General features: G+C 56.0%; 2 protein-coding genes across 2 annotated transcripts in view; both read left to right on the top strand.

The window, feature by feature from the left end:
- The window catches only part of PBXIP1 (PBX homeobox interacting protein 1), a 167,776-nt gene that overhangs the window by 119,454 nt on the left and 25,248 nt on the right, over nt 1-23,074 (top strand). The window lies entirely within an intron of this gene.
- Nucleotides 1,334-22,267, top strand: SHC1 (SHC adaptor protein 1). The gene is made up of 12 exons (XM_063145696.1): nt 1,334-2,042; nt 7,507-7,577; nt 10,076-10,139; nt 14,492-14,611; nt 15,337-15,390; nt 15,627-15,678; nt 15,901-16,039; nt 17,154-17,325; nt 17,808-17,868; nt 18,491-18,631; nt 19,725-19,978; nt 20,674-22,267. Exons 1-12 carry the CDS (start codon nt 1,488-1,490, stop codon nt 20,800-20,802), a joined length of 1,812 nt encoding a protein of 603 aa, XP_063001766.1. The 5' UTR covers nt 1,334-1,487; the 3' UTR covers nt 20,803-22,267.

Below are 23,074 nucleotides of genomic sequence, written 5' to 3'. Positions count from 1 at the left end.
TCTGGGTTGGAATCAGGGGGGGGAGGCGCATTGACTTGACACCCCCTCAGCCTCAGCCTACATAACCGAGCGCCTCCTGTCTCCCCGTCGCTCCCCTCTTCTCCGTGCCTCTGGCCGGCCTGCCTCCCCCTGTCCTCTACGTCCTCTTTCCGTCCTGGCTTGCAGAAACTTCTGCTTCGCTCCCCTCCGTACATGGCCAGTGACCTTGATTTTGTGTGTGAGTGTGTGTTTGCTTGCCTGCTCTCTGCTCCAGATAGCGCGCCTCAGATCCCACCCCTTTTGAAGCGGAGCTTGCTTGCCTGTATTCCGGCCTCCCCTCCGGTTCTCTCCCCCCCCTCTGTATTTCATCCTCCCTTCCGCACGGAGGGCCAAGCCGGCTCTTGTGAGTCAGCGCTGCCCTTCCATTGGTAGCGGGGGGTGGGGGTGGCGTGGCGTGGCGTGGCGTGGCCTCTCTCTCTCTTTCCCCGGAACGGAGCTGCAGTCACTTTCAGCCCAGCGATCACGCAGGAAGTGGCAGCAATTACCCCGAAGGCAGCAGCCGGGAAGCGTGGGGCGTGGGCGTGAGGAAGACCAGGGTGGCCTGCCGGATTCCGAGGGGTCCCCCGATTCCACCTGCCTCCCTCTACGCCTCCGAGGAAGTGGGGAGAACGCAGCCTCTCCCAGATCTCTCTCTCGGCCGGCCGCCTGCAGCGTCTCCGCCGTCTGCCCACCGATCGACACGTGGGCTGAAGCGCCTGAACAGAAGGAGCCTTGTTAGGTTTCCTGGAAGCCGCCAGGGCCCACCGCTGCCGCCTCCCCGGTTCCTGCTGAGCGAAAAGGCGCTCTGTGGGCTTCCCTTGCCTTGGACATTTTCTTCCCACCCCTTTATGTATATATATCCATTTTGGCAGAGCGAGAGACAGACAAGAGTACAGCATCCTCCCTTCTGCGGATTCTCCTGACGCCCAGTGCGCTTTCTCTTTCTCTCTCTCCTATCTGTGCTGGGCAGGACATGCTGCCGGGACGTGTTGGGCATTTGGCAGGCGGTGCCTACTGAGCCGGGGCCTTCTTTGGGGCAGGGGGGGGGCGGCCTTCAACAGGTGATGCAACCGCTCCCGGGGGCACGCGCAGCCCTGCTCTCCGCTCCCTCCCCAAGCTGCTCCGGCCAGCCGCCTCTCCCTCTTCCTCTCCGCCCCGGGGGTCACCATTCATCTGGCGGCACTGCGACCTCCGGCAGCGGATCCGGTTGAATCGGAACGGCCCCGTGGGCAGCCGCCACCGCTTGCCTGTGACGCTGCGACGCCTGGCAGGGAACCCGTGTGGCACGGGGCCCTTTCCCCCCAGACGGTGCCCCGGCTTCTCTGTGCCCGGCAGCAATGCCTGCCGCGGGCACGTTTGGATCGGTTCTGGCTTCCGTGGGCTCCTGACCGCGCGCCGCCCGCTCTGTCTTCTTCCCCCTGACTCCCGTTTGGCCAGGCTGCTCCTCGAACGCCCGCACCGCCGCCGGGATGGACCTCCTGCAGAAAAGCAAATACAACCACCTGCGTAATGACTCCCTCTCCTCCCTGGAAGACGGGTCTCTGGCGGCAGAAGGGGACTCCCCCGTCGAGCCCTTGCTGGCTGACCCCTCCCTCCCCAGTTCGCTGTCTTCGTCCTCCCTCAGCCCCATGCTGCCGCTGGGCGAGCTCTCGTCGGAGTCGGAGGACAGCCCCACCACCCTGTGCTCTTTCTTCCCCAAGATGGCCAACCTGAAGCTGTCCAACCCGGCCACCCTCCTCAGCCTCCGGGCCTTCTCCAGGGAGGCCGGCGGCTCCGCAGGGGAGCCTCCTCTGCCCCCTCTGCCTGCCGCCGCGGCTCCCCCCCACCCGGACTCAGCAGGGACTGTCGGTCTCTATTCCCAGGATATGAACAAGCTGGGCTGCAGCAAGAAGATGCGGGTGGAGGGCGGCCAGCTCGGTGGCGACGAGTGGACCCGGCACGGCAGCTTCGTCAACAAGCCCAGCCGGGGCTGGCTGCACCCTGACGACAAAGTGATGGGCCCCGGAGTCTCCTACCTCGTCCGGGTAAGTGCAGGCGGGGGGGGAGGGGCGAGGAGGAGGAGGAGGGTGGCATTTTGTCCGTGCATGGGTGGGTGTGAAACGGTCACAGGGAGAACGGAGGCCGCGACTGATGTGACGGCAATCGCAGCCTAGGGCCCTGGTCAGCAACTAGCTTGTAGCAGCCGGCCGGTTGGGGGCGTGGGCCAAGGTTTTCTTCCCTTGCTCTTTAAAATGAACAGCCGGCTAGTCAGCTGGCTGCAGCCCCCAGACCCTGTTTGCACCCCGTTCCATCTTTCCTCTCGGGTGGTCAGGAAGACAAATGGGTGGTACTTGGGGGTAGGTTTTACCTAGGAGTCTGCAGTTCCCTGTCCTTCATGCACCTTTCTCCAACCTGGTTGCACTACATCTCCCAGCATTCCTGGACCATTGGCCACAATGGCTGGGGCTGAATGGAGCTGGAGTCCAAAACACCAGAGCGCCCCCCCCCAAATCTACAGTGGGGGTAGCATTTGCTGGAGTATGTGTGTTTCAGCATTCACAAAAGCAGTGCCTCTGAGAATGTACGGCTCTGCCTTTTCCGCCCATGTGAGAAGGGCCCCCCCCCACGCGTTTTCATGTCAAGGACGCGTGTCTGTTTGTGCACGACCCGCACTTTTCCTCGAACTCCACCGCCTCTGTCCTCCCTTTCCGAAAGTAAACACTGCAGACATCTCTAAGCCTGGGCCGAGGGGAAGGTGCGTCCGGGGAAGGCGCGTCCGGGCTCCTTCGTACGCGTGGGGGGAGCGATGCGCTCTCCCGTACGCCCCTCTCTTCTCTCCCTCTCTGTCCACTCGGGGGCCGCCAGCCGGGCCCACCCAGCATCTCCGTGGCCGAAGCAGCCGTCCTCCGTCCTGGATCTGCCGTTCAGCCACATGATTGCTTCTGACAAGCGTGCAGCGGAGCGTCCCTCCCTCGGGGCACGGCACACATGCTGCAGACGCACGGAGCTGGCCTTCTCCGGCGGCCCTGCCTCCCCCTCCAACCCCAGTCTGTGCTGACCGCGAGGCCCAGCCACAACCTGCTTCAGGGGGCTGTCATGGGGGGTGATGCTCCTCGGTGGCTCAGCCAAGGGACTTGAAGCCAGGCCTGCTGGAGGAGGCATCTGCCTTTTTGCGTGGAAAATGGCTCTCCCCACAAGCGCACCCCCCTCCACACTCCCTGCCCCCGCCCCTGCTCCCGATGCTGTGGCAACTAATTTAATAGACAACGATTCTTCCCCGTAATCGGAAGACGGGCAGGAGAAGCCTCGCCAAGAGATGTCCCTGGCTAGGGAGCCCCAGAAAGCAGCAGAAAAAGGCTAAGCGAGGCTTGCTTTTATGCCGGCCTTCCTCAGTCCTCCAGATCAGCGCTCCCGTGATCCCTGACCATTGCCTGTGCTGGCTGGGGGGAATGATAGGAGCTGTAGTCCCACGCATTTGAAGGGCGCCCGGATGGGGGAGGCTGCAGGAGATCAGTGAGGCTTTCCGACTCCTGACAGCTGAACAGCTGCGACGACCACAAAATGACTTTTCGCACCGGAACTCAGCTGCCGAAAGGAAAGAAGGCTGGGGGCTGGTGGAGGAGGGAGCCTGGAGTGGAATTCGCTACAAACCCCTCTGCTTAGGATATGCTCAGAGGCGCCCTGTCCTTTAACGACGCATGGCTGCCTTTCGCACCTGGCTCTGGCTGGCGCTGGGGCAGGGAGGATAAACAGAGACATCCCGTGCTGTCAGGAAAACAGGACATTGGGCGAAATCAGCCTTCCCAGTCCTGTTGCCTTCTGGCTGGGGTTGGTCTCCCATTATCCCCAGCCAACTAGCAGAGTCAGTGGTCAGACACGATGGAAGTTATAGCCCCAGGCTGGGAAGGGCTGGACGAAATAGACCTTTGGACCTGCTCCTTTGGGGCTCATCTTGCGTTATTAACACATATTGTGGTCAATATGTGGCCCTGACCATGCGCAGAGTGCATTTCTTGCCGTTGCTCGATCCGAGAGGCATCTTACATGAAGCTGTTGGATGGAGTCAGACGGCGTCACCCTGAACAGTCTACTTGAGCATTCCCTTCACCTGGTGCTCCTGATGTGTTGCACTACAATTCCCATCATTTCCAGTCAGCATGGCTTGGGAAGGCTGCCTTTATCAGGGGTCCAGGCAGCTTGGTAGCTCTGAGCGGGAGTGCTTCTCCATCGTCCTGGGCGAGGGGCGTTTCCGTCACCTCTGACATCAGCTCCCTCTAATCCGGGTTCCTCCAGTTGTTTTGGCCTTTGTCTCCCATCAGCCCCAGCTGGCATGGACAATGGTCAGGAATGCTGGGAGTTGTAGTCCAGCACATCTGGAGCAGATCGGGTGGGGTGGGGGGGCTGCTGGACCTTCCATGAACTTTGATTCTGTTTGTTTGGGCCTCAATCATGATCTGGGTTTTTCAGCCCCTGCTCCTAGGTGGGAATTTTGTTTGGGCCTCAATCATGATCTGGGTTTTTCAGCCCCTGCTCCTAGGTGGGAATTAACGTAACAAAGCTAGGCCGATGGCTACCACTAGTGACTGCTGTTAACTGGTGATGCTGAGCAGATGGACCCTGGTCCCATCCTGCCTTGGTGCTTTACCACAAAGCTCTGAGCCATCCCCAGATGTTGGACCGCTGCCCTTGCCACCCGTGTGGGAGCTTTCGCTGGCACGGCCTACACGAACGTGGCCCCAAAGCCTGTTGCCGCCACCCTACCCTCTGGTGTTCCCCAGTGTTTGGCCTGCAGCCCTGCCCACCAATGGATCACGGACCCCCGCTAGCAGCCAGATTTGGGTCTCCGATCTGCGTTTCTAGACCAACCAGAGCTGGAAGCCAAGGTAGTTTTGCTGGCATGAAGCAGGAAGGCGGCCCTTTTCCCGCAGGCACACACCTTTTCCTGTCTGCCGTCGCCGTCACATCCTCTTGGACACAATTCGCCCTCCGCTTGGCTAAGAGCGCCGCTCCTTTCCTTTCCTGCCTCCAGCTGTGACCTCCAGGGTCAGGCTGGGCGCATCCTCTTTGGAGACTGTGTAACAGCGGGACCCTCCTCCTTCCCCCTGGGGATGCACAAGAACCGCGGTTTTTGCACTTCCCAAAGTTTGGACGAAAGCAGAAACAAACCAAGGAGCAGTGGAGGTCCACGATGACTCGAACATCTCCTGGGGGAATTTGGCTCTGAAAATCCACACTGCTTTACCCCCCTGGGACGGCCTTCAGCATCACTTACACAGCTTAGGGATGGGGTGCCAGGCATGCAGTGCACCCCACCCCACCCGTTCCGTTACATTTCTGTACCGCCCTATAGCCAAAGCACTTTGGGTTAAAAACCATTAAGAACGCGTGATGAACACATTAAGAACCATTTATATGTAAACATATAAGCAGACAGAACGCACACACACACACGCACGCATGTGTATACAGTACCTTGCATAGAGACTTCGCCCAAAAGATTCACAGCTGTAATTGCTACCACGAAGTATTGACTCGGGAAGAAGGTAAATACATATGTATGGCCCTGTAAAGGTGAAACGCCCAGAGGTCCTTGGCAATTGGACAGTATAGAAATGTAATTGATGATGATGATTTATGTAAACAATTTTAAACAATCAACGAGAAGGAAAATTCAGGACCTGATGAAATCCTCAGCATGTGCTGTCAAATCCCTGAGAGAGAAGAGGAAGGTCTTAACCTGGCACCAAACCGGCCTCGTGGGAGAGATCATTCCAGAAGGGGAGGGGAGGTTACCACTGAGAAGGCCCTTCCGAGGGGGATGTTTGGTGTCTGAACATGCGAGGGGTTGCGCCCGAGAGCCCTCAGGAAGAAGAACAGGCTGTGAAGGTGATAAAAGAGAACAGAAACGGAACGCGCCCTGAAAGCATTTGACCACAGGGCCAGGCCGGCGTTGCTGGGCTGCCGCTTTCCCCCTTCCCTGACTCATTTCAGTACCTGAAGATGAGTCGCCCTGGCGCCTCTCAGAGCGTCGTCTCTTCCTGCTGTCTTGCCCGCAGCCTGCCTCACAAATGTCCAGGGGACTGTCGTGCGCTTCCCCGGCCTGCTTCTTCCTGTCTCGCTCCATGCCCTGTTCTCGAAAGGCCCACGCGGTGATCCGTGGGGCTGGTTCGGTCAGCGCCAAGGCTGGGTCTGCCGAGGGAGTCAGAGGAAGCGGGGCCATCTTCATTTTGTTCCGACCTTGCAAATAAATTCCACCAGAGTTACTAGTCCTCAAGGTAGGGGAGGCATTTCAAGTTGTTAGAATGGGGGTGGGGGGAACGCCAATCAGTTAGGAGTGGCAGAGAAGCGGGGAGGGCCCTTAGCTCAGTGTGACAGAGCCCCTGGTTCGTGTGCAGAAGGTCCCAGGTTTGACCCCTGGCTTCTCCAGGTATGGCAGGGGAAGAATCCCGCCTGAAAGCCTGGAGAGCCGCTGCTGCCGGCCCGTGTCGACACCACTGGCCTAGGTGGGCCCACGGTCTGACTGCTTTAAACTGCTTGACTTCCTTGCGTAGATCACGTGAGTCATGTGTGGCAGGTTGGCCTGTGGCAAGGGAAAGAAACAAGCGCTCTTCCGTGGTTTGAAACTGCCTGAATGCTCGAGCACAGCGCAAGGAATGCGGATAGCAATTAAGAGCAATGATAACAACAGCAGATCATACATGGACATCTTTGGAGCTTTGGGCAGTGCATCGTGCGTGGGTCTCTCTCCCCCGTTTTAGCCTGACAACGACCCTGTGAAGTAGGTCAGGCTGAAAGGCGGCGACTGTGCCGAGGGCACCTGTGGGCTTTGGAGTCGGACCTGGCCTTGCCCGGTGCTAGTTGGCCTCTCTAACCCAGAGGTGGGGGATCTGTGGCCTTCTGGATGTTGTTGGACTCTGATGCCCATTAGCCTGAGCCACCAGGGCCAGTAGGATGGGAATTGTAGTCTGACAGTGTCTGGAGGGCTGCAGGTTTTCCCACCCACCCCTCCTAGTTCTGAGCCCCTGTATAATTTAATTGAGAGACTTTTTTTGTTTTTATGATTGTAAGCTCCTCCAGGCAGGGGCCTGTCCTCTACTCTTTCTGTAAAGCTGTATGTCTCTCAGCCTTCCTCCGGTGGTGTTGGCCCACAGCTCCCCTCATAGCCAGCCAGTGTGGCCAGCAGGCACCGGTTTGGGGCAGTGTAGAAGATGAGCCATAATAAAGCAGAGAGCCAGTATGGTGTAGCGGCTAGAGTGTTGGACTGGGAGTTGGGAGATCCGGGTTCTAGTCTCCACTCAGCCATGGAAACCCACTGGTTGACTTTGGGCCAGTCGCAGGCTCTCAGCCCAACCTACCCCACAGGGTTGTTGTTGTGAGGATAAAATAGAGGGAAGGAGGAGGATTATGTACGCCGCCTTGAGTCCCTTGGAGGGGAAAGGCGGGATATAAATGCAATAAATAAATAACCTTTGGGGCTAACACGCTCTTCTCCTTCCCTTCCTCCCTCAGTATATGGGTTGTGTGGAAGTCCTCCAGTCGATGCGGGCTCTTGACTTCAGCACGCGGACTCAAGTGACAAGGTGAGTGGCATGGTCCCACTGTAGGGGGTGGTGGTTCTGTTTTGCCCCCTAAAAGGCTGTGGTCATCAGTTCTGTTCCTAACATGGAAATGTAATTACCTTTTGGGTGGGGGGTGTGGAGTTGGGGGGGGGTGACTGCTGCTTCTCTTCATGAATTGCTGCTCCAGGCTTCTTGCACGGATGGGAATTCCACAACACCTGTACCGGTGATGATTGGGCCATCCCATCGTTTTCTATGCTGAGGTGCAGCAGAATTAGCTTCTCCTTTCGGGGGAAAAGTTCACTGTTGCCTTCCTGCATGAGTCCCTGCTCTGGCTTCGCCTCCTTCCCATCATGCATTCAACTAGGACCAGCTCATTCCGCTGGGCTTTTGCACAGGCTGCAGTCTGTTCATCCAGTCATTCCTGATGCTGAACAGCATTGCTTGCCTTCAGTGGAGGCTGCCTGTCAGTATCTCTGTATGAGTTTCCGTTTAGGGCTTCCTCCTGGGGGGGGGGGCAGCTGATTCCCTTGCAGCTCTACATCAGGTGGGTATCGGGTCGTTCAGTCACGCCTGATGCAGGAACGCAGCAGAATGCCCCGCCATGGAGGAGTTTGCCTGTTGTCTGTCAGTATGAGTTGCCGCTGCAGCTGGGATGTTGAACCTTTTTGAGCCCGAGAGCCAAATTCCGTTCTGGAGAAGCTCTCGGGGGCCGCATTCCAATGGTGGGAGGGGCCAAAGGCAAAAGGGGCATGGCCAAAAGAGACAAGCATCTTTTTTAAAAACTTACAGCCAGTAATGAAGCTTTTGGACCTAAGTCCAGCTCGGTTTCTCTGGATGCTTTGGCCTACAACTCCCAGCAGCCCTAGCCAGCGCAGAGGCGTCATGGGAGTTGCAGGCCAAAACATCCGGAGGGCCTCATGTTGCCTTAGGAGAAGCAGTTCAGCCTTTTAGAATGGGGAGGGGTGCAATGGTGCAATGGGTAGAATCGTGCAAAAAGCCGGAAAACCTCCAAAGGATTGATGGTTGCAGGGGGGTGGGGGGGAGCGGTCCGGATTGCGTCGCCTCTCACAGGGGAGCCAGCTCTTCTCTCATCTCTGCAAGGGCTGGGTCGTTCCAGCCTCAACCATCCATTTTGGGGGCAGCACGGGCAGCAGCGAGGAGGCGGCAGGGAGTTACATCCCAAGCGCTCGAAGAATCCCAGGCACCAACGGCCTTTGCAATCCCGGCTTCGGCAGGGAAGGGCCAGCAGTAAAGCAGGTTGCTTGAGCTCTCTTCCCTGCGGTCGAGGAAGGAGTTAAAGGAGGGGAGAGGCGTGTGCGTGCGTCTGTAAGCCTGTCCATTACCGGGCAGACGCAGGGTCTGGAAAGAGGTGGCCGGCAGGAGATGGAAAACCTTCTGCAGCCAAGCCCCCCGCGCTCCTGACAGTGGCGCATTTTTTATTTATTTTTCTAAATTAATCCGCTAAAGACAGGAAGCATTTATACAGCATCATCAAATATTAACGGGGCCTTGCGCTCTCCTGCTCCTCCTCCTCTCTCCCCCACCCCCCGCCCACCCCCACATCCTCGTCCTGCCTCAAGCAGCTGGAGAGAGACGGTGGGCGTGTCCCTCTCTCTGCAAGTGTGTGAGTGTGTGTCGGGGGCCGCTTACCTTGATTTTCTCTTTACCTGTCCAAGAAGGACGACCCACACCCTTTTGGGGACCTCTATCTCACTTTCCCCTCCCCTCCTTCCTTACCCCGGTCTTTCCCGAATTGTCGGCATGTCACGAGGGTTAAAATTCGGCCGAGGGCACCCAACTGTATCAGAGATTGTCTGCTGCCCCCCTGGATGAGTCGCTGCCCTGGGCCTTTCTCCCTTCCAAGGAGGTTGCAAAGGGGAGGAGGGGGGGCAGCTCTAGGGGGCTCTTGACAGTGGGCCCCTGCTGAGATGTGGGCCCTCAGCACGTGCCCAACTCTTGACACCAGCCCTGCTCCCAACGAGGGGAATGACCCGCTCTCCTGTGACTTCGCTTGCAGGAGTCGCCGTTCTGAGCTTGCTGCTATAGGCCTGCCAGTGCAGAGACTCATGCAGATGGACAGTGGGGCAGGCCTGCCTGCCTGCCTGCCTTTCTTTTAACTCTTAACATGCTCTTGAGAGCATCCCTCCGCCCCCAAGGGTTAAGGTTGAAGTATTCCTCCCATTTTTACTTTGGAAAACTGATTGGGAACAGTGGAATCCGGTTGCTCACCACCTTTGCTTTTCCAAGTGTTGTGGGCACTGAGCTGTACCCTTTTTGCCTGGTGTGTGTGTGTGTGTGTGTTAAGGGTCTTTGGTGCCTGGATCTCCTGCTCTGGCGCAGCTGGCACGTGGCGCTTTTAGATGAGCAGAACCAAGTGGGCATGCTAGGAGTTGTGGACTTTTCCCCTGTCTAAACACGCATAGCATTGCACCTTAAGGCAGCTGGGTATGTTTCGGGTGAGCTTGTCAGTCTCTTCTCCAGCATGGCCTCATCCTTCTTCTCCGCTCTCCGTACAGGGAGGCCATCGGCCTCGTCTGCGAAGCCGTGCCTGGTGCCAAGGGAGCCGTCCGCAGGAGAAAGGTGAGATGCTTGGCGATAGATGGGTAACACTCCCCTTCTCTCCCTCTCTCTCTCTCCCCTAATGCTAGAACTCTCTGAAATTCACTGCTGCGCGATGGTGGCAAATAGCTGTGGTGCTTTAATAGAACCTCCATTGTCTGGGGCAGTCTACCCCTGAATCCCAGAGGACTGTTACCTTTAATGTCTGCTTCCCAAAAACCATTGGGTGGGAAATGTAGCACTGGATTAGAGAAGAGGTTTGGGACTCATCCAGTAAGGCAAATTGTAATGAACGGGATAGGAACCTAGGAGGCTGCCTGGCTCTGTCTATCCTGGTATTGTCGACACTGACTGGCAGCAGCAGCTCTCTGGGCTTTTCGGACGGAGTTCTTTCCTGCCCCATCTGGAGCTGCCGGGGTTTGAACCTGGGACTTTCAGCATGCAAAGCAGGGGATCTACCACTGAGCCATGAAACACAAGGATTGGCCCATCGGTACCTGTTGTAGCTAAGAACGGAGCCTCCCTGTTTGGAGGTAGCGTACCTGTAAATACCATCAGGTGGGGGAACAGATGTGCTGTTTCCATCACGCCCTGCCTGGGGGCTTTCCTAGAGCCAGATGACTGACCACTGTTGGAAACAGGGGGCTGAGTTGGATGGACCTTTTAGTTCTGATCCAGCAGGGCTGCTGCTCCATTCCTGTGGACACGAAGGACGTTTATGTATGCATGTACTCGACCTAATTCAGGGGACGCAGAACTTCTTTCTCAGCCCGAGGGCTGACTTCTGTTTTGAAAGGTCGGAAACCAGCAATTAATGAGTGGTTCGGAGAAAGGGGCGGGGCCAGAGAAAGGGGGCGGGGCCATCTAGAGAACTGGGCCGAAAGAGATTCTAGTTCTTTGCTTTACAGCAGCCTTCCTCAACCTGGGGCGCTCCAGATGTGCTGGACTGCATCTCCCAGAATACCCCAGCCAGCTGGCTGGGGCATTCTGGGAGTTGTAGTCCAGCACATCTGGAGCGCTCCAGGTTGAGGAAGGCTGCTTTACAGAGTGATGTGAACAGAAGGCAGGTTCAAGCTCCAAGGACTTTTACAGTATATATTTTGACAGAGGAGGAGGCACTGCTGAGGGAAGAGGGAGGCAAAGGTGGCAGCAGGGGAATTATACCCTAAAAAGCCTTGTGTTGGCAAGCCGAAGTCTTAAAAGGGCTGAAGGCCGAAGGTTTTGCAGAAAAGGTGGGTTTTACAGAGGGGTGAAGTGAGAGGAGCAGGAGCGGCATCAGCATCACACAGAAGGTCTGGGAAGCAGTTCCAGGCCTGGAGGGAGAGATGGGCGGCAGCATCTGAGAAACAGGTGGACTTTCTCAGGTTCAGAAAAGGAGCTCCAAAAGGATCGAGGGTCTGGAGCGACTCCCCTCCGGGGAAACGTTGCGATGTTTGGAGCTTTTGAGCACAGAAAAAGGGGGAGCGAGGGCGTGGGGGCACGACGGAGATGTACAAAATGGGTGGGAGGAAGTGGGCAGGGTGTTCCTCTCGTTCTTTCAGAACACCAGAGCCCAATGGGGGCCGCCCCACAAAGCCGAGTGGTGGGAGGTTCAGGGCAGATGAAAGGAAAGACTTCACGGAGCGCGTAGTTAAACTACGGAACTCCCTTCCACAAGATGTAGCAATGGCCCCCAACTTTGGGGCGGGTTTAAAACGGGATTGGACAGAGCCATGGAGGACAAGGCTGTCATGGCTGCGCGTCCTGACAGCTGCGTTGTATATTCAGGATCGCAGGCTGCAGTCTTCTCTATGCCAGTTGCTGGGAACACGGGCGGGAGGGTGCTGTCGCACTCAGGGCCTGCTTGTGGCCTTCCCATTCAGGCTTCTGGTTGGCCACTGTGGGAGCAGAAAGCTGGACTCGAGACGCCGTTGGTCTGATCCCTCCGGGACTTTCTTATTGCAGTGCTCTTCAGAGAGCGGGAGACCTTTTTGCTGGCAGAGGAGCAGGAACGTCGGTCTCTATCGGGTAGATCCAGGAGCCGAGGGCTGGGCGGTGGAGTCAGCGCCCGGAGGGGTATAAAAGTCCGGGTAGGCGGCGCGTGCTGGGTCAGAAGCTGCCGTTACCGTTGCCTGCAATTCATACGGGCGAACCCGGTGCTCCCTGCAACGTCCACGGAAAGGCGCGCGGGGGGCCTCTTGCTTCACCGTTCCGGCTTCGGAGGGTGCGCGTAGGGGTTGAGGTCTCCGGCACGGCCCCCTCCTCCTTTTCCCCACAATACTGCCCCTCGCTGGGAAATGGAAGTTGAGCTGCGGCAATAAAGCCTTTGTGCGGGTAGGGCTGATCAATAGAGAGCCATAACGGGGCCGTCTAATGGACGCAGGGGGGTGGAGGGCGTGCGGATGGTGTGTGTGCGTCTGTCATCCCCTCTGCCTGCTCTTCCTCCTCCATCCCTCCCCGGCCCTCCTCTTTCCTCTTCCTACTATGCATCCCTTCCCCTATATAGTCTCTTGGGGCATTCACAGCCTCTTCTCACACCCACACCCACAAACCCCCGCTCATGGCATTTGGCCTTTATTTTTCTAACCCGCAGGAGCGAATTCTGGGGATCCTCTGATTACACGCAGAGCCTGGGACAAACTGCCCGGGGGCAAGATCTGAAAACAGTTTCCCAGCTACTGTTTGAGACGCGGGGCAAGAATTTTCCTCTTAAGGGAAGCCAGGGTCCCAAAACGGAGCAAGCCAAGCCGGAAATGCAAAGGGTTGCATGGGCCCGTGGGAGTCAGGTTGCTGTTTTGGGCACGTCAGTCGGGCTGCAGTTTGAAAGACCGGGGGTGGGGGGGCAAGGAGTACGTGTATCTGCTTGTAGAACACAGGCTGTTTACTCATTGTATTAAGTCCTGAAGTGGCGTAATTAAATATATAGAAATGTGTCAGCAGACTTAACTCCGGTCCTAAGAATTGGAGGAGACTGAGAAGCCCTATCCGTTGCCTTGTAGCACCCTTCCCTAAACTAGTGCCCTCCAGATGTGTTGGACTACAATTCCCAGCATCCCCCCTGCCAGGAGTTGTAGCCCAGCACAGCTGGAGCGCGCCAGGTTTGGTTACCGCTGCCTAGTCGCATCAGCTCGGCCACCGCTTTTGACACAGCTGGTTGTATGTGTGGAATCTAGTAACTTGAAGATTCCTTTAAAATAAGAGAGTTCCTAGTCCTCATGGTCGCAGAGAAGCTTGAGGACATAGGAGCAGTATCTGGCAAGGTTCTCTTTTAGGCTGGTGTTAGTTATTTTGTGGAATTTCTGCTGCTTTTCTTACCTTGTCGTCTTTTGCTATTTTTAAAAGACCCGTTTTATGATGTGCATTTTGCAGCCTTGGCTTATAAATACAAAAGATTCCAGCATGCAAGTGTTAAAATGCTGAAGGAGGTACAAGTGGCTTGAGTGCCCCCTGCTGGTGAAAGAGGTGTTCTGCATGCGCCCAGAACTTAACACTGCGTAAGAATTTACACCCTGTGTAACGTGTGTTCATGCTGTTTGGAAGTTTGGAGCGTCCTCCGTGGGCTCTTGAGCGTAATACCTAACGCTTGCAGAGACTACAAGGGGAAAGCTTTAAATCTGGATGGCTTTATAAGGGGGTTGCCCAAATTCCTGGAGAAGAAGGCTAACAATGGCTGCTAGTCCTGATGGCTATGTGTTATCTCCAGTATCAGAGGCAGTAAGCCTATATGCACCAGTTGCTGGGGAACATGGGTGGGAGGGGTGCTGTTGCACCATGTCCTGCTTGTGGATCTCTGATCGACAGCGGATTGGCCACTGTGTGGACAGAGTACTGGACTCGATGGGCCCTTGGTCTGATCCAGCAGGGCTCCTCTGATGTTCTTAAGGGATGTTGCTCAGCGACAGGGCGCATGTTTTCCATGTGCAAGGTCCCAGGTCCAGCACTCGCCATCCCCAGTTTATTTAGAGTGTTTTTATCCTGCACCTCAGTTCAAAAGGCTCCCGGAGCGGCTTCTGTATCGTCATTAAAAGAATTCAGCCCCTGCTCACAAGCATGCCATCTAAAAAGACATGACAGGCAAGGAAGAAGAGATGAGGAGGGAAGAGGAAAAGAGGTAGAGCTCCTGCTTTGCATGAGGAAGGTCCCCGGCATCCTCAGGGCGGGGGAAGCCCCCCCCCCCACCCTGTCCAAAAGCCCCTCCCTTCCTTGCATCTCTCTTTTCTTGTCTCTGCCAAAGACTGTCTTTCCCTCACCCTCCAAATTCCATGCACTCTTCAGCCTCTGGGTGCAAGATTCTAGTTCTTTCATATGCCGGAGCTGCTTCTGCCTCGCGCAGGAAAGCTGGCCCTGCTGCTAACGTCCGGTGTGTGTCTCTTCCCCCTCCTCCCTTCCTGCAGCCCTGCGGCCGCTCGCTCAATTCCATCCTTGGCAAGAGCAACTTGAAGTTTGCCGGCATGCCCATCACGCTCACCATCTCCACCAGCAGCCTCAACCTCATGGCGTCCGACTGTAAGCAGGTGAGAAGGTCTCTGTCCTTGGACCACCCCTCCTGTCCTCCCTCGCCATTGGCCCCGCGAGCGGGAGCTGATGGGAGTTGTGGGCCGAGGGCATCTGGAGGGCCACACGTTCCCCACCCCTGCTGTACAGCAAGGGCAGAGTTCCGTGGCGGGGGGAGGGGTTTGAATTCCAGCAGCGGGCGGAGCCTAAATCAAAAAGGGGTGCAGCTGTGGGCAAAAGCAGGGTACAGTCTAATCCGGAGCCTATGTAGTTTGCTATAAAAAGATCCTTGAATCCTGCTGACTTAACAGGGTATCAAAATTGTGCTTCATCGGTTTGTTATGTTTTCATACCGCCCAATAGCTGAAGCCCTCTGGGCCATTCACAGCAATTAATACCACAAGCTGCAGCAGAAACTACATTATAAAAAATGAAAAAAGTTTAGCACTGCAGAATAAAAGTAAAAACCCAATTGAAACTTAGCAGCCATGCGGAGATTTAAAATACAGTAACAGTTTGAAAACAACAGAACTGGGGAAATAGAAAAAAGCTCTTCACTTGTCACTGGAGAGAGTACAAGGTAGGCGCCAGGTGAAGCTCATTGCTTGGAGATCCAAAATATGGTACATCCAGAGTCCAAAGCAGCCGGACTTAATATAAGAATGGGTGGAGGGTGGAGGGCCTGGGGAGGCGTCTTGCATGACCTGCTGCCCCGTTGCCATCTTGCTTTTCTTTTCCTCTTTAGATCATTGCCAACCATCATATGCAGTCGATTTCATTCGCATCTGGAGGGGATCCGGTGAGTGTGAAGAGGATTTTGTTTGTTTCACGGGGCAGGTCGGTGACCTTGGTCTGGTCACCATCTCTCTGCCTAATCTACCTTGTTGCAAGGATCAAAATGGGAGGGACATCATACATGCCGCTTTGAGCGCCACGGAGGAAAAGATAAAACCATGCTGACTGGGGATGTTGTGGGGCGCCTGCTTCTCCCCCACCCTTTAAGCTGGCATTCATTAAGTTTCTCGCTCTTGACAGGACACAGCTGAGTATGTTGCCTATGTTGCCAAAGACCCCGTCAACCACAGAGGTAAGCTGCTTCACGCCACTCAGAAGCTTCCACAGGCTTGCAGTGGTTAGGCCCTCCGTCGCTCGCGTGCTCGCCTGCCCTCTCTCGCGTGCTCGCCCGCCGTCTCGCTCGCCACCTCCGTCTCCCTCCTCCCCCGCCCCCCCTTTCTTTTCACCCCACCGCCTTTCTCTTTGGCTCCTCCCAAGGAGGACAGCCGCCCATGTTCTCTCTGTCTCCCTACAGCCTGCCACATCCTGGAGTGCCCCGAGGGGCTGGCGCAAGACGTGATCAGCACCATCGGGCAGGCCTTCGAATTGCGCTTCAAGCAGTACCTCAAGAACCCCCCCAAGCTCGTCACCCCCGCCCGACAGGTACGGGCACTGTCCGGGACTGGCCTGATACGCTCTTTCCTTTTCCCCCCCAACACAAACGCCTTTCCTGGGTGGTGCGCTAGCAATCTACCCTCCACTTCCTTGGCTTTCCCAGAGTGGCCCCTAATGGGAGAGTGGCCTCAGACCTAGTGCTCTGCATGAACCACTCCGCTCTTTGGGGGTTGGTGTCTGCCCTTATACAAATCAGTGGTGCGACCACACTTGGAGAACTGTGTACAGTTCTGGTCACCACACCTAAAAAAGGATATCATAGAGCTGGAAAAAGTGCAGAGAAGGGCAACGAAAATGATTAAGGGGCTGGAGCCTCTCCCCTACGAGGGAAGGTTACATCTACTGGGATTGTTTAGCTTGGGGGAAAAAGAGGCTAAGGGGAGACATGATAGAGGTGGACAAAATGATGCCTGGTGTGGAGAATGTAGAAAGGGAGACATTTTTCTCCCTCTCTCAAACTACTAGAACCCAAAGGGGTCATTCCATGAAGCTGATGGGTGGGAGATCCAGGACAAATAAAAGGAAGGCCTTCTTCACGTAGCGCAGAGTTAAATTATGGAACTCACTACCACAAGATGTAGTGATGGCCCCCGATTTGGATGGCTTTAAAAGGGGGTTGGATAATTTCCTGGAGGCAAAGGCTATCCATGGCTACTAGCCCTGATGGTTGTGTGCTATCTCCAGTATTGGAGACAATAAGTCTGTGTGCACCAGTTGCTGGGGAACATGGGCGGGAGGGTGCTGTTGCACCATGTCCTGCTTGTTCATCCCTGGCTGATGCCTGGTTGGCCACTGTGTGAACCGAGTGCTGGACTAGACGGACCCTTGGCCTGATCCAGCATCAGGGCTCTTCTGATGTCTGGCTGGATTTGCGTCCCCCTGTGATGGGGGAGAGGTCCATCGGTGGTGGTTAGTCCTGGTGCCCAGATGGAAGCTTCCGGAGCAGCCTGCCTCTTGAGTTCCAGACGCAGGGCCAAACCAGGAGACAGCCTGCCCCCCTTCACGCCCTTCCTTGTTGCGTTCTCAGAGGCACGTGTTGCAGGGAGCTGGCTGCTGAACCTGGTGGCCGTTTCGTACCCTCCCCGCCCCATTCCTTTTCTGCTTCCTCCCTAGGATGGCGGGTTTCGACGGTTCCGCTTGGGATGAAGAAGAGGAACCCCCACCCGATCACCAGTACTACAACGACTTCCCCGGGAAGGAGCCGCCCCTGGGCGGCGTGGTGGACATGCGCTTGCGGGACGGAGCCGCAGCGGCCCCGACGCCCAACCATTTGGGAGCCACCCTGGTAAGCGTGAAAGCGATGAGCCTGGGATGGGGGGCGGTGCTCCCACCGCCTCCCATCACGACTCAGGGCCCCCCGGGTTTGACCCAATCAGACCTCTCTGCGCGTTACAAACCTTTCAGGGTGTGTCCTTAAAATGGAAGGTGTGGAAGCTCCATGTGGGTACATCTATCTGTAATGCAGCCCAGGAAGCGGGCTTAAACTACCCCACCTCCACCCACCATGGTTTTAGGTCTGTCTCGACACAGAGAAAGCGCTTGTGTCCCGGCACGACCTTTTAAAATCATCCTGCTTTGACACTCCAGTCCCCGATGTCCTGAGTTTTAATTCCTTCATTGTTGGGCTGAACAGATGCCCCCCAACTCATCCAGTCCTAAACCCCAAGTTTCTCATAACTGCAGGACTGTCTAGAGAGGGGGGAGAGGGTGAAACAGTCGCCCTTAAAGCTGACACACACACAACCCACCCCGTCTTTCTTTTGGTAGCCCGTTGGCCAGATGTCTGGGGGGGACTATGACTCCAGGAAACCGCACGTCGCCACACAAGGTAACCGTTCCAAGCCGCTGTTTTGCCTTGGAGGGGTGGGGGGATCCCCCTTCCACGGTTTGGGGTTGGGTGACATCTCTCATGCCCTCATATAGAAAGGTTGGGTACTTCGCAAGGGTGGAATTCAGCCTCAGCTCAGCTTTAAACGGTTCTTTTTATATGACTGTATCAACAATACCGTAGCTGCCATTTTATTTCATTTTAAAGCACCCTTCCCCAATGTGGTGCTGTCCAGATCTGTCGGACAACATCTCCCCTCACTCACCTGTGGATGATAGGGGTTGTAGTCCAGCACATTTGGAAGCCTGCTTTAAAGGGCAGGCCCAGCCTACCTGTTACTTTTGGGACTCCGTGTTTAAGCTTTTGCTTAAAAGTTTAAGAGACAACTAGAGTCATTTTTGGAATGTCTCCCCCGTGTACTCGGTCCTTCATGTGTTAGGCTCCTGATTTTGCAGGCATACTGCCTTTGAACATGGAAGCTCCATTTAGTTACCTCCTGAGCTTCTTGTGTTGACAAGAGTTCTCATCAGTCAGTCCCACACCTAGGATGCTGTTGGTTTCTGAGCTTTTGTTTTGTTTTGGGGAAGGGCTTTCCCTAACGCTGTTCCTCTCTCCTTCACAGGAAGGGATAGATGCCCATCCGGCCGCACGGATCTCTTTGACGACCCCTCCTACGTGAACGTGCAGAATCTGGAGAAAGCGCGGCAGGGCAGTCCGGGAGCCACCGCCAATGGCAGCGCCCAAAGAGATCTCTTTGACATGAGTGAGTGGCAGGAGGGAGTGCAAGGGACGCCCGCTGTCACTGTGACGGCAGCCTTCTCTTTTAAGACGGGGGCAGGCGACCCGGTGTGCCCTCCAGATGCGTTGGACTACAAGCCCATATTGTCTTAATTTTGTAAACCGCCCAGAGAGCTTCGGCTATTGGGCGGTATAGAAATGCGATAAATAAATAAATGTTATGCTTGCTGTTGTTCCCCACCTCGATCCAATCAGATAAGAAATTTGTTCACCTATCACTGTATTGAAGCACTCGCCATAGGCGACCCAGAATTCCATGCAGGACTGGCGGAGGAGAGGTTCACTTCATCCCTCTTCTGTGCTGTGTTGGAATGCAACTCCCATCATTCCCAGCCATGCTGGCTGGGAATGATAGGAGTTGTAGTCCAATGCGCACAGGCTACATCGAGCCCGTAGGCCAGAGTTTCCCCTCCCAGAACATAAATAATGATTGGGGCTGCTCCTCTTCTGTGACTTTTCTAGCAAGCGCCAGCTAGTGTCATCTGGGGTGCTGATGATCACAGCTGGCTTCACTGAATGAACGAAGCAAGTTTCTAGACCTTGTTGTTGTTTATTCATTCAGTTGCTTCCGACTCTTCGTGACTTCATGGACCAGCCCACGCCAGAGCTTTCTGTCGGCCGTCGCCACCCCCAGCTCCCCCAAGGTCAAGTCTGTCACCTCCAGAATATCATCCATCCATCTTGCCCTTGGTCGGCCCCTCTTCCTTTTGCCTTCCACTTTCCCTAGCATCAGCTTCTTCTCCAGGGTATCCTGTCTTCTCATTACGTGGCCAAAGTACTTCAGTTTTGCCTTTAATACCCTTCCCTCAAGTGAGCAGTCTGGCTTTATTTCCTGGAGTATGGACTGGTTTGATCTTCTTGCAGTCCAAGGCACTCTCAGAATTGTCCTCCAACACCCCAGTTCAAAAGCATCGATCTTCCTTAGTGTTATATTTATTTATTCATTGCATTTTTATACTGCCCAATAGCCGAAGCTCTCCTGTAGAGAAAGACACCTTGATGTGCCAGTGTACGTGTGTGTGTCTCTCTCTTCCTCACTGGGCACCTCTCTCCTCCAGAGCCTTTTGAGGATGCCTTGCGGGTGCCGCCTCCCCCCGCCCCGCCAGCCCAGTTGGTGGCCTCCATGGAGGAGCAGCTGCGCCAGGAGCCCTGGTACCACGGCCGGATGAGCCGCAAAGAAGCCGAGAAGCTGCTGCAGGCCAATGGGGACTTCCTGGTGCGGGAGAGTACCTCCACCCCGGGCCAGCATGTGCTGACCGGCTTGCAGGGCGGGCAGCCCAAACACCTGCTTCTCGTCGACCCTGAAGGCGTGGTAAGGCTTCCAAGGGCGGGGGTGGGTTCATCCGTCTTCTATCAAAGCTTCTGTGTCCTAGTGTGGTCAGAGTCCCGGATTGGGACTGGGTAGACCTGGGTTCTAGTCCCCACTTGGCCACAAAACCCTCCGGGTGCTTTTGGGCTAGTCACCGACTCTCAGCCGACCCTACCTTGCAGGGTTGTTTGGAGGATAACACAGACAGGAGCAGGATCATGTACACTGCCTAAGGCTCCCTGGAGGAAAACCAGGATAGAAATGTAATAACGCAGTAAAAAACCAGCACCTTCATGCTTGCGTTTCCCAGCAACTGGTACACAGAGGCCTAATACTGCCTCTGATCCATTCCTGGTCATTGTGGCCCAGTGGGAACAAAAGAAGGAGCCCTTCTGGAAGAGGCCAAAGGCCCCTCTCGTCCAGCATTCTGTGCCCGCGGTAGCCAAGCCCAACGCCAGGGCCATAGTTTTCCCCTGCAAGCGTTATTCAAAGGTTGGAGAGTCCTGAGATCAGTTCCTCACCCCCCGCCCCTGAAGGCCACAGGCAACCAGGACCCAGCTTTGCCACCCAGCCCAGCCCTACCCTACAGAGTTGTTGTGAGGGTGAAACAAGAGAGACGTATTTGCCCCCTCGAGCTCCGCGGGAGAGAGCTGGCCGCGTCCCGTTAAGCCCCGGGTGTTCCGTCTCCTCCCGCGCAGGTCCGGACGAAGGATCACCGCTTCGAGAGCGTCAGCCACCTCATCAGCTACCACATGGACAATCGGCTGCCGATTATCTCGGCCGGCAGTGAGCTTTGCCTACAGCAGCCCGTGGAGCGGAGATCGTGAGGAGGAACCCGGGGGTCGGGAGCGTCGTCCGGATCTCCCTCCCGCCCCGCAGTCGCCGCCTTGCCCCTGGCCTCCGCTGCTCCTCGGCTCGCCCTGCCTTTACGGGTCCCGCTCACGGGTCGGCTTGTGCCGCCTCACCCTGGGCGTCACGGCTTCCTCCAGAGCCGCAGCCGTCTCTGCCAAAGCGTCTCCCTCTGAGCTTGGATTCTCCAACTCCTTTTTTTTGGTAGAAGAAACTCTTGCTCGCCTCCAGAAACACACACACGCCCGCACACGCCCCTGCACTTATTGTCTCGCCCCCTTCTCGTCACTAAGCAAGTTCCGGAGCAGCGCTCCCTCACCTTCCCCAAAAACACTTGCCAAGGGGGCTAGCCCTCATTGAGGGTGCTCAAGTCTTGGTTTCACGGCACCCTTCCAGATTTTATGCCTACAGCTTCCTGAGCTGGCACAAAAGGACCCCGAGCGCTACCTGTGCCCCCGCCAGGTAACCTCACCTGACCCCTTTCGGTAGCGGGGGTGGGTGGGCGAAACGACCATCCGCACCCTTGCCGGATCTTCTCCTGATGCCAAAGCCCCCTGAGGGTGTTTCTTGTGTGATGGGGAGAGGAGTGCCGGGTGGGGTGAGGGAAGAGGGGTGGGGGGGGAAGTGACGGCCTCTCCCCCTTTTTTCAAAGCACAAAAAAGAAGGTGTCCCCCCCAAGCCCTGCTCCCCAAAATCCTAACCCCATCACCGCCTCACTTTACATATTAACTCTGTGTGCCTTGACCCTTTTATAGGTCTGAGATTTTATGCAAAATCCCTCCTGCCTGGGCAGCAGCAACGTCCCTCGGCCTGTTTTGGAGGGGAAGTAGGGGGCGGGGGGGGAAGCTGTCCTCCTTCTTTCTCCCCACCCCCAGATCCGCCACAGTCCCTGCACAGCTGCCGTGGCTCTGGCCAACCTCCCTCCCCCCCTACCATTGGCAAAGACAGGCTGAGCTGCCGTGGGCAAAGGGTGGGGGCTTAACCGGGGTCTCTCCCTACACTACAGTTCCTCCCCACCCCGGCCGAAAGCACAGTCTCGGCAGCACGGAGGCCCCCTCAGGATTATGGGATGCCTCGTTCCTGAGTTTGCGGACTTTCCGCGAGGATGGGAGCTCCCCAAAAGCACCCAAAGCACCTGGGGAGCGGAGGAGGAGGAGGAGGAAGTTCGTCTCCTTGCAGCGCTCAGGCTGCTTCCCTCCCCAGGTCTGTACATAAACGTTGGATAAGTTAGTGTTGCATGTACATTGCTATACTCCAGAAGCCAAAGTGTAGCTCCCGCCCCGCCCTCTGATCACTGTGCCTGCCCCACCGTTCCGTGGGGCTTCGTTTTCACCTCACCCCCATCTTTCCCCCTATCCTATAGACTCACTTTGTATCGGTTTGATTTTATCTCGATTATACCAAAGGAACCCAATGGTTATTATTAAAGTTGGTATTTCTTTAGCCCGTGGCTGCCCGAAATTTACTTTGGGGGCAGGATTGCAGGGAGCAGGGAGGGAAAATTGGACAGCACAGAGGCAGCATTAGGTGAGAGAACTGGACTGTGTTACCGCTCCCGCTGATGTGAGCGTGACGCGGATGTTGGTGCGGCAGGCCATTCAGCAATGTTTCTGCGCTGGTTCCGAATTTACAGAATTGAGAACTTCTTGTCTGCACCAGGGTTGGGCAACTTGTGGCCTTCTGGACATTTTGGCCTTCAACCCCCATCATCCCTCAGCATTGGCTATAGTGGCTAGGACTCATGGCAGTTGTGGCCCTCCTGGGTGCTTTGGCCTACAAGTTCGCCATCCCCGGTCTACCTACTGACAGAGTTCACGTGTCACGATAACCCAGGGTTCCTGGCAGGCTCGTAAGGAAACCTGGCTTGTTGTGAACAAAGCAGTGAGATTGTGCGGCTAAGCAAACTTTGGACCTTTTGTTTGTGGTTTGCTTACTAGGATGTGCAAACCCTGAACTCCGGCTTATCTTTCCCAGAAACAAGCCAGCCCCATAACCCATGGTTTTTCTTTTGTTGGGGTAGGATCCTGGCTTGTCAGAAAGACAAGCTAGAGTTTCAGGGTTATGTGTCATGGCTTGTTTAGCCACTCCTGCCTGCAGTGACAGTGATGGAATTCTTTAGAATTCCGGCTTACCGTTACATGCGGATGCAGTCATAACTAGCAGTGGCTCTCCAGTGTTTCAGACAGGGCTCTTCCCCTGCCCTACCTGGAGAAGCTGGAGGTTGAACCCAGGACCTTCTGCATGCAAAAC

This window comes from Elgaria multicarinata, chromosome 21 (assembly GCF_023053635.1).
Source record: "Elgaria multicarinata webbii isolate HBS135686 ecotype San Diego chromosome 21, rElgMul1.1.pri, whole genome shotgun sequence".
In the NCBI taxonomy this organism is placed as follows: Eukaryota; Metazoa; Chordata; class Lepidosauria; order Squamata; family Anguidae; genus Elgaria; species Elgaria multicarinata.
The sequence above is the reverse complement of the archived record's forward strand: the minus strand, read 5'-3'. Positions and strand labels throughout refer to the sequence as shown.

Bases quoted from the DNA above. Each gene is read 5' to 3' on its own strand.
- SHC1 (XM_063145696.1), top strand. From the start codon at position 1,488: ATGGACCTCCTGCAGAAAAGCAAATACAACCACCTGCGTAATGACTCC. The intron at 7,578-10,075 runs GTGAGTGGCATG...CTCTCCGTACAG, and splicing joins ACGCGGACTCAAGTGACAAG to GGAGGCCATCGGCCTCGTCT. The intron at 15,391-15,626 runs GTGAGTGTGAAG...CGCTCTTGACAG, and splicing joins TCGCATCTGGAGGGGATCCG to GACACAGCTGAGTATGTTGC.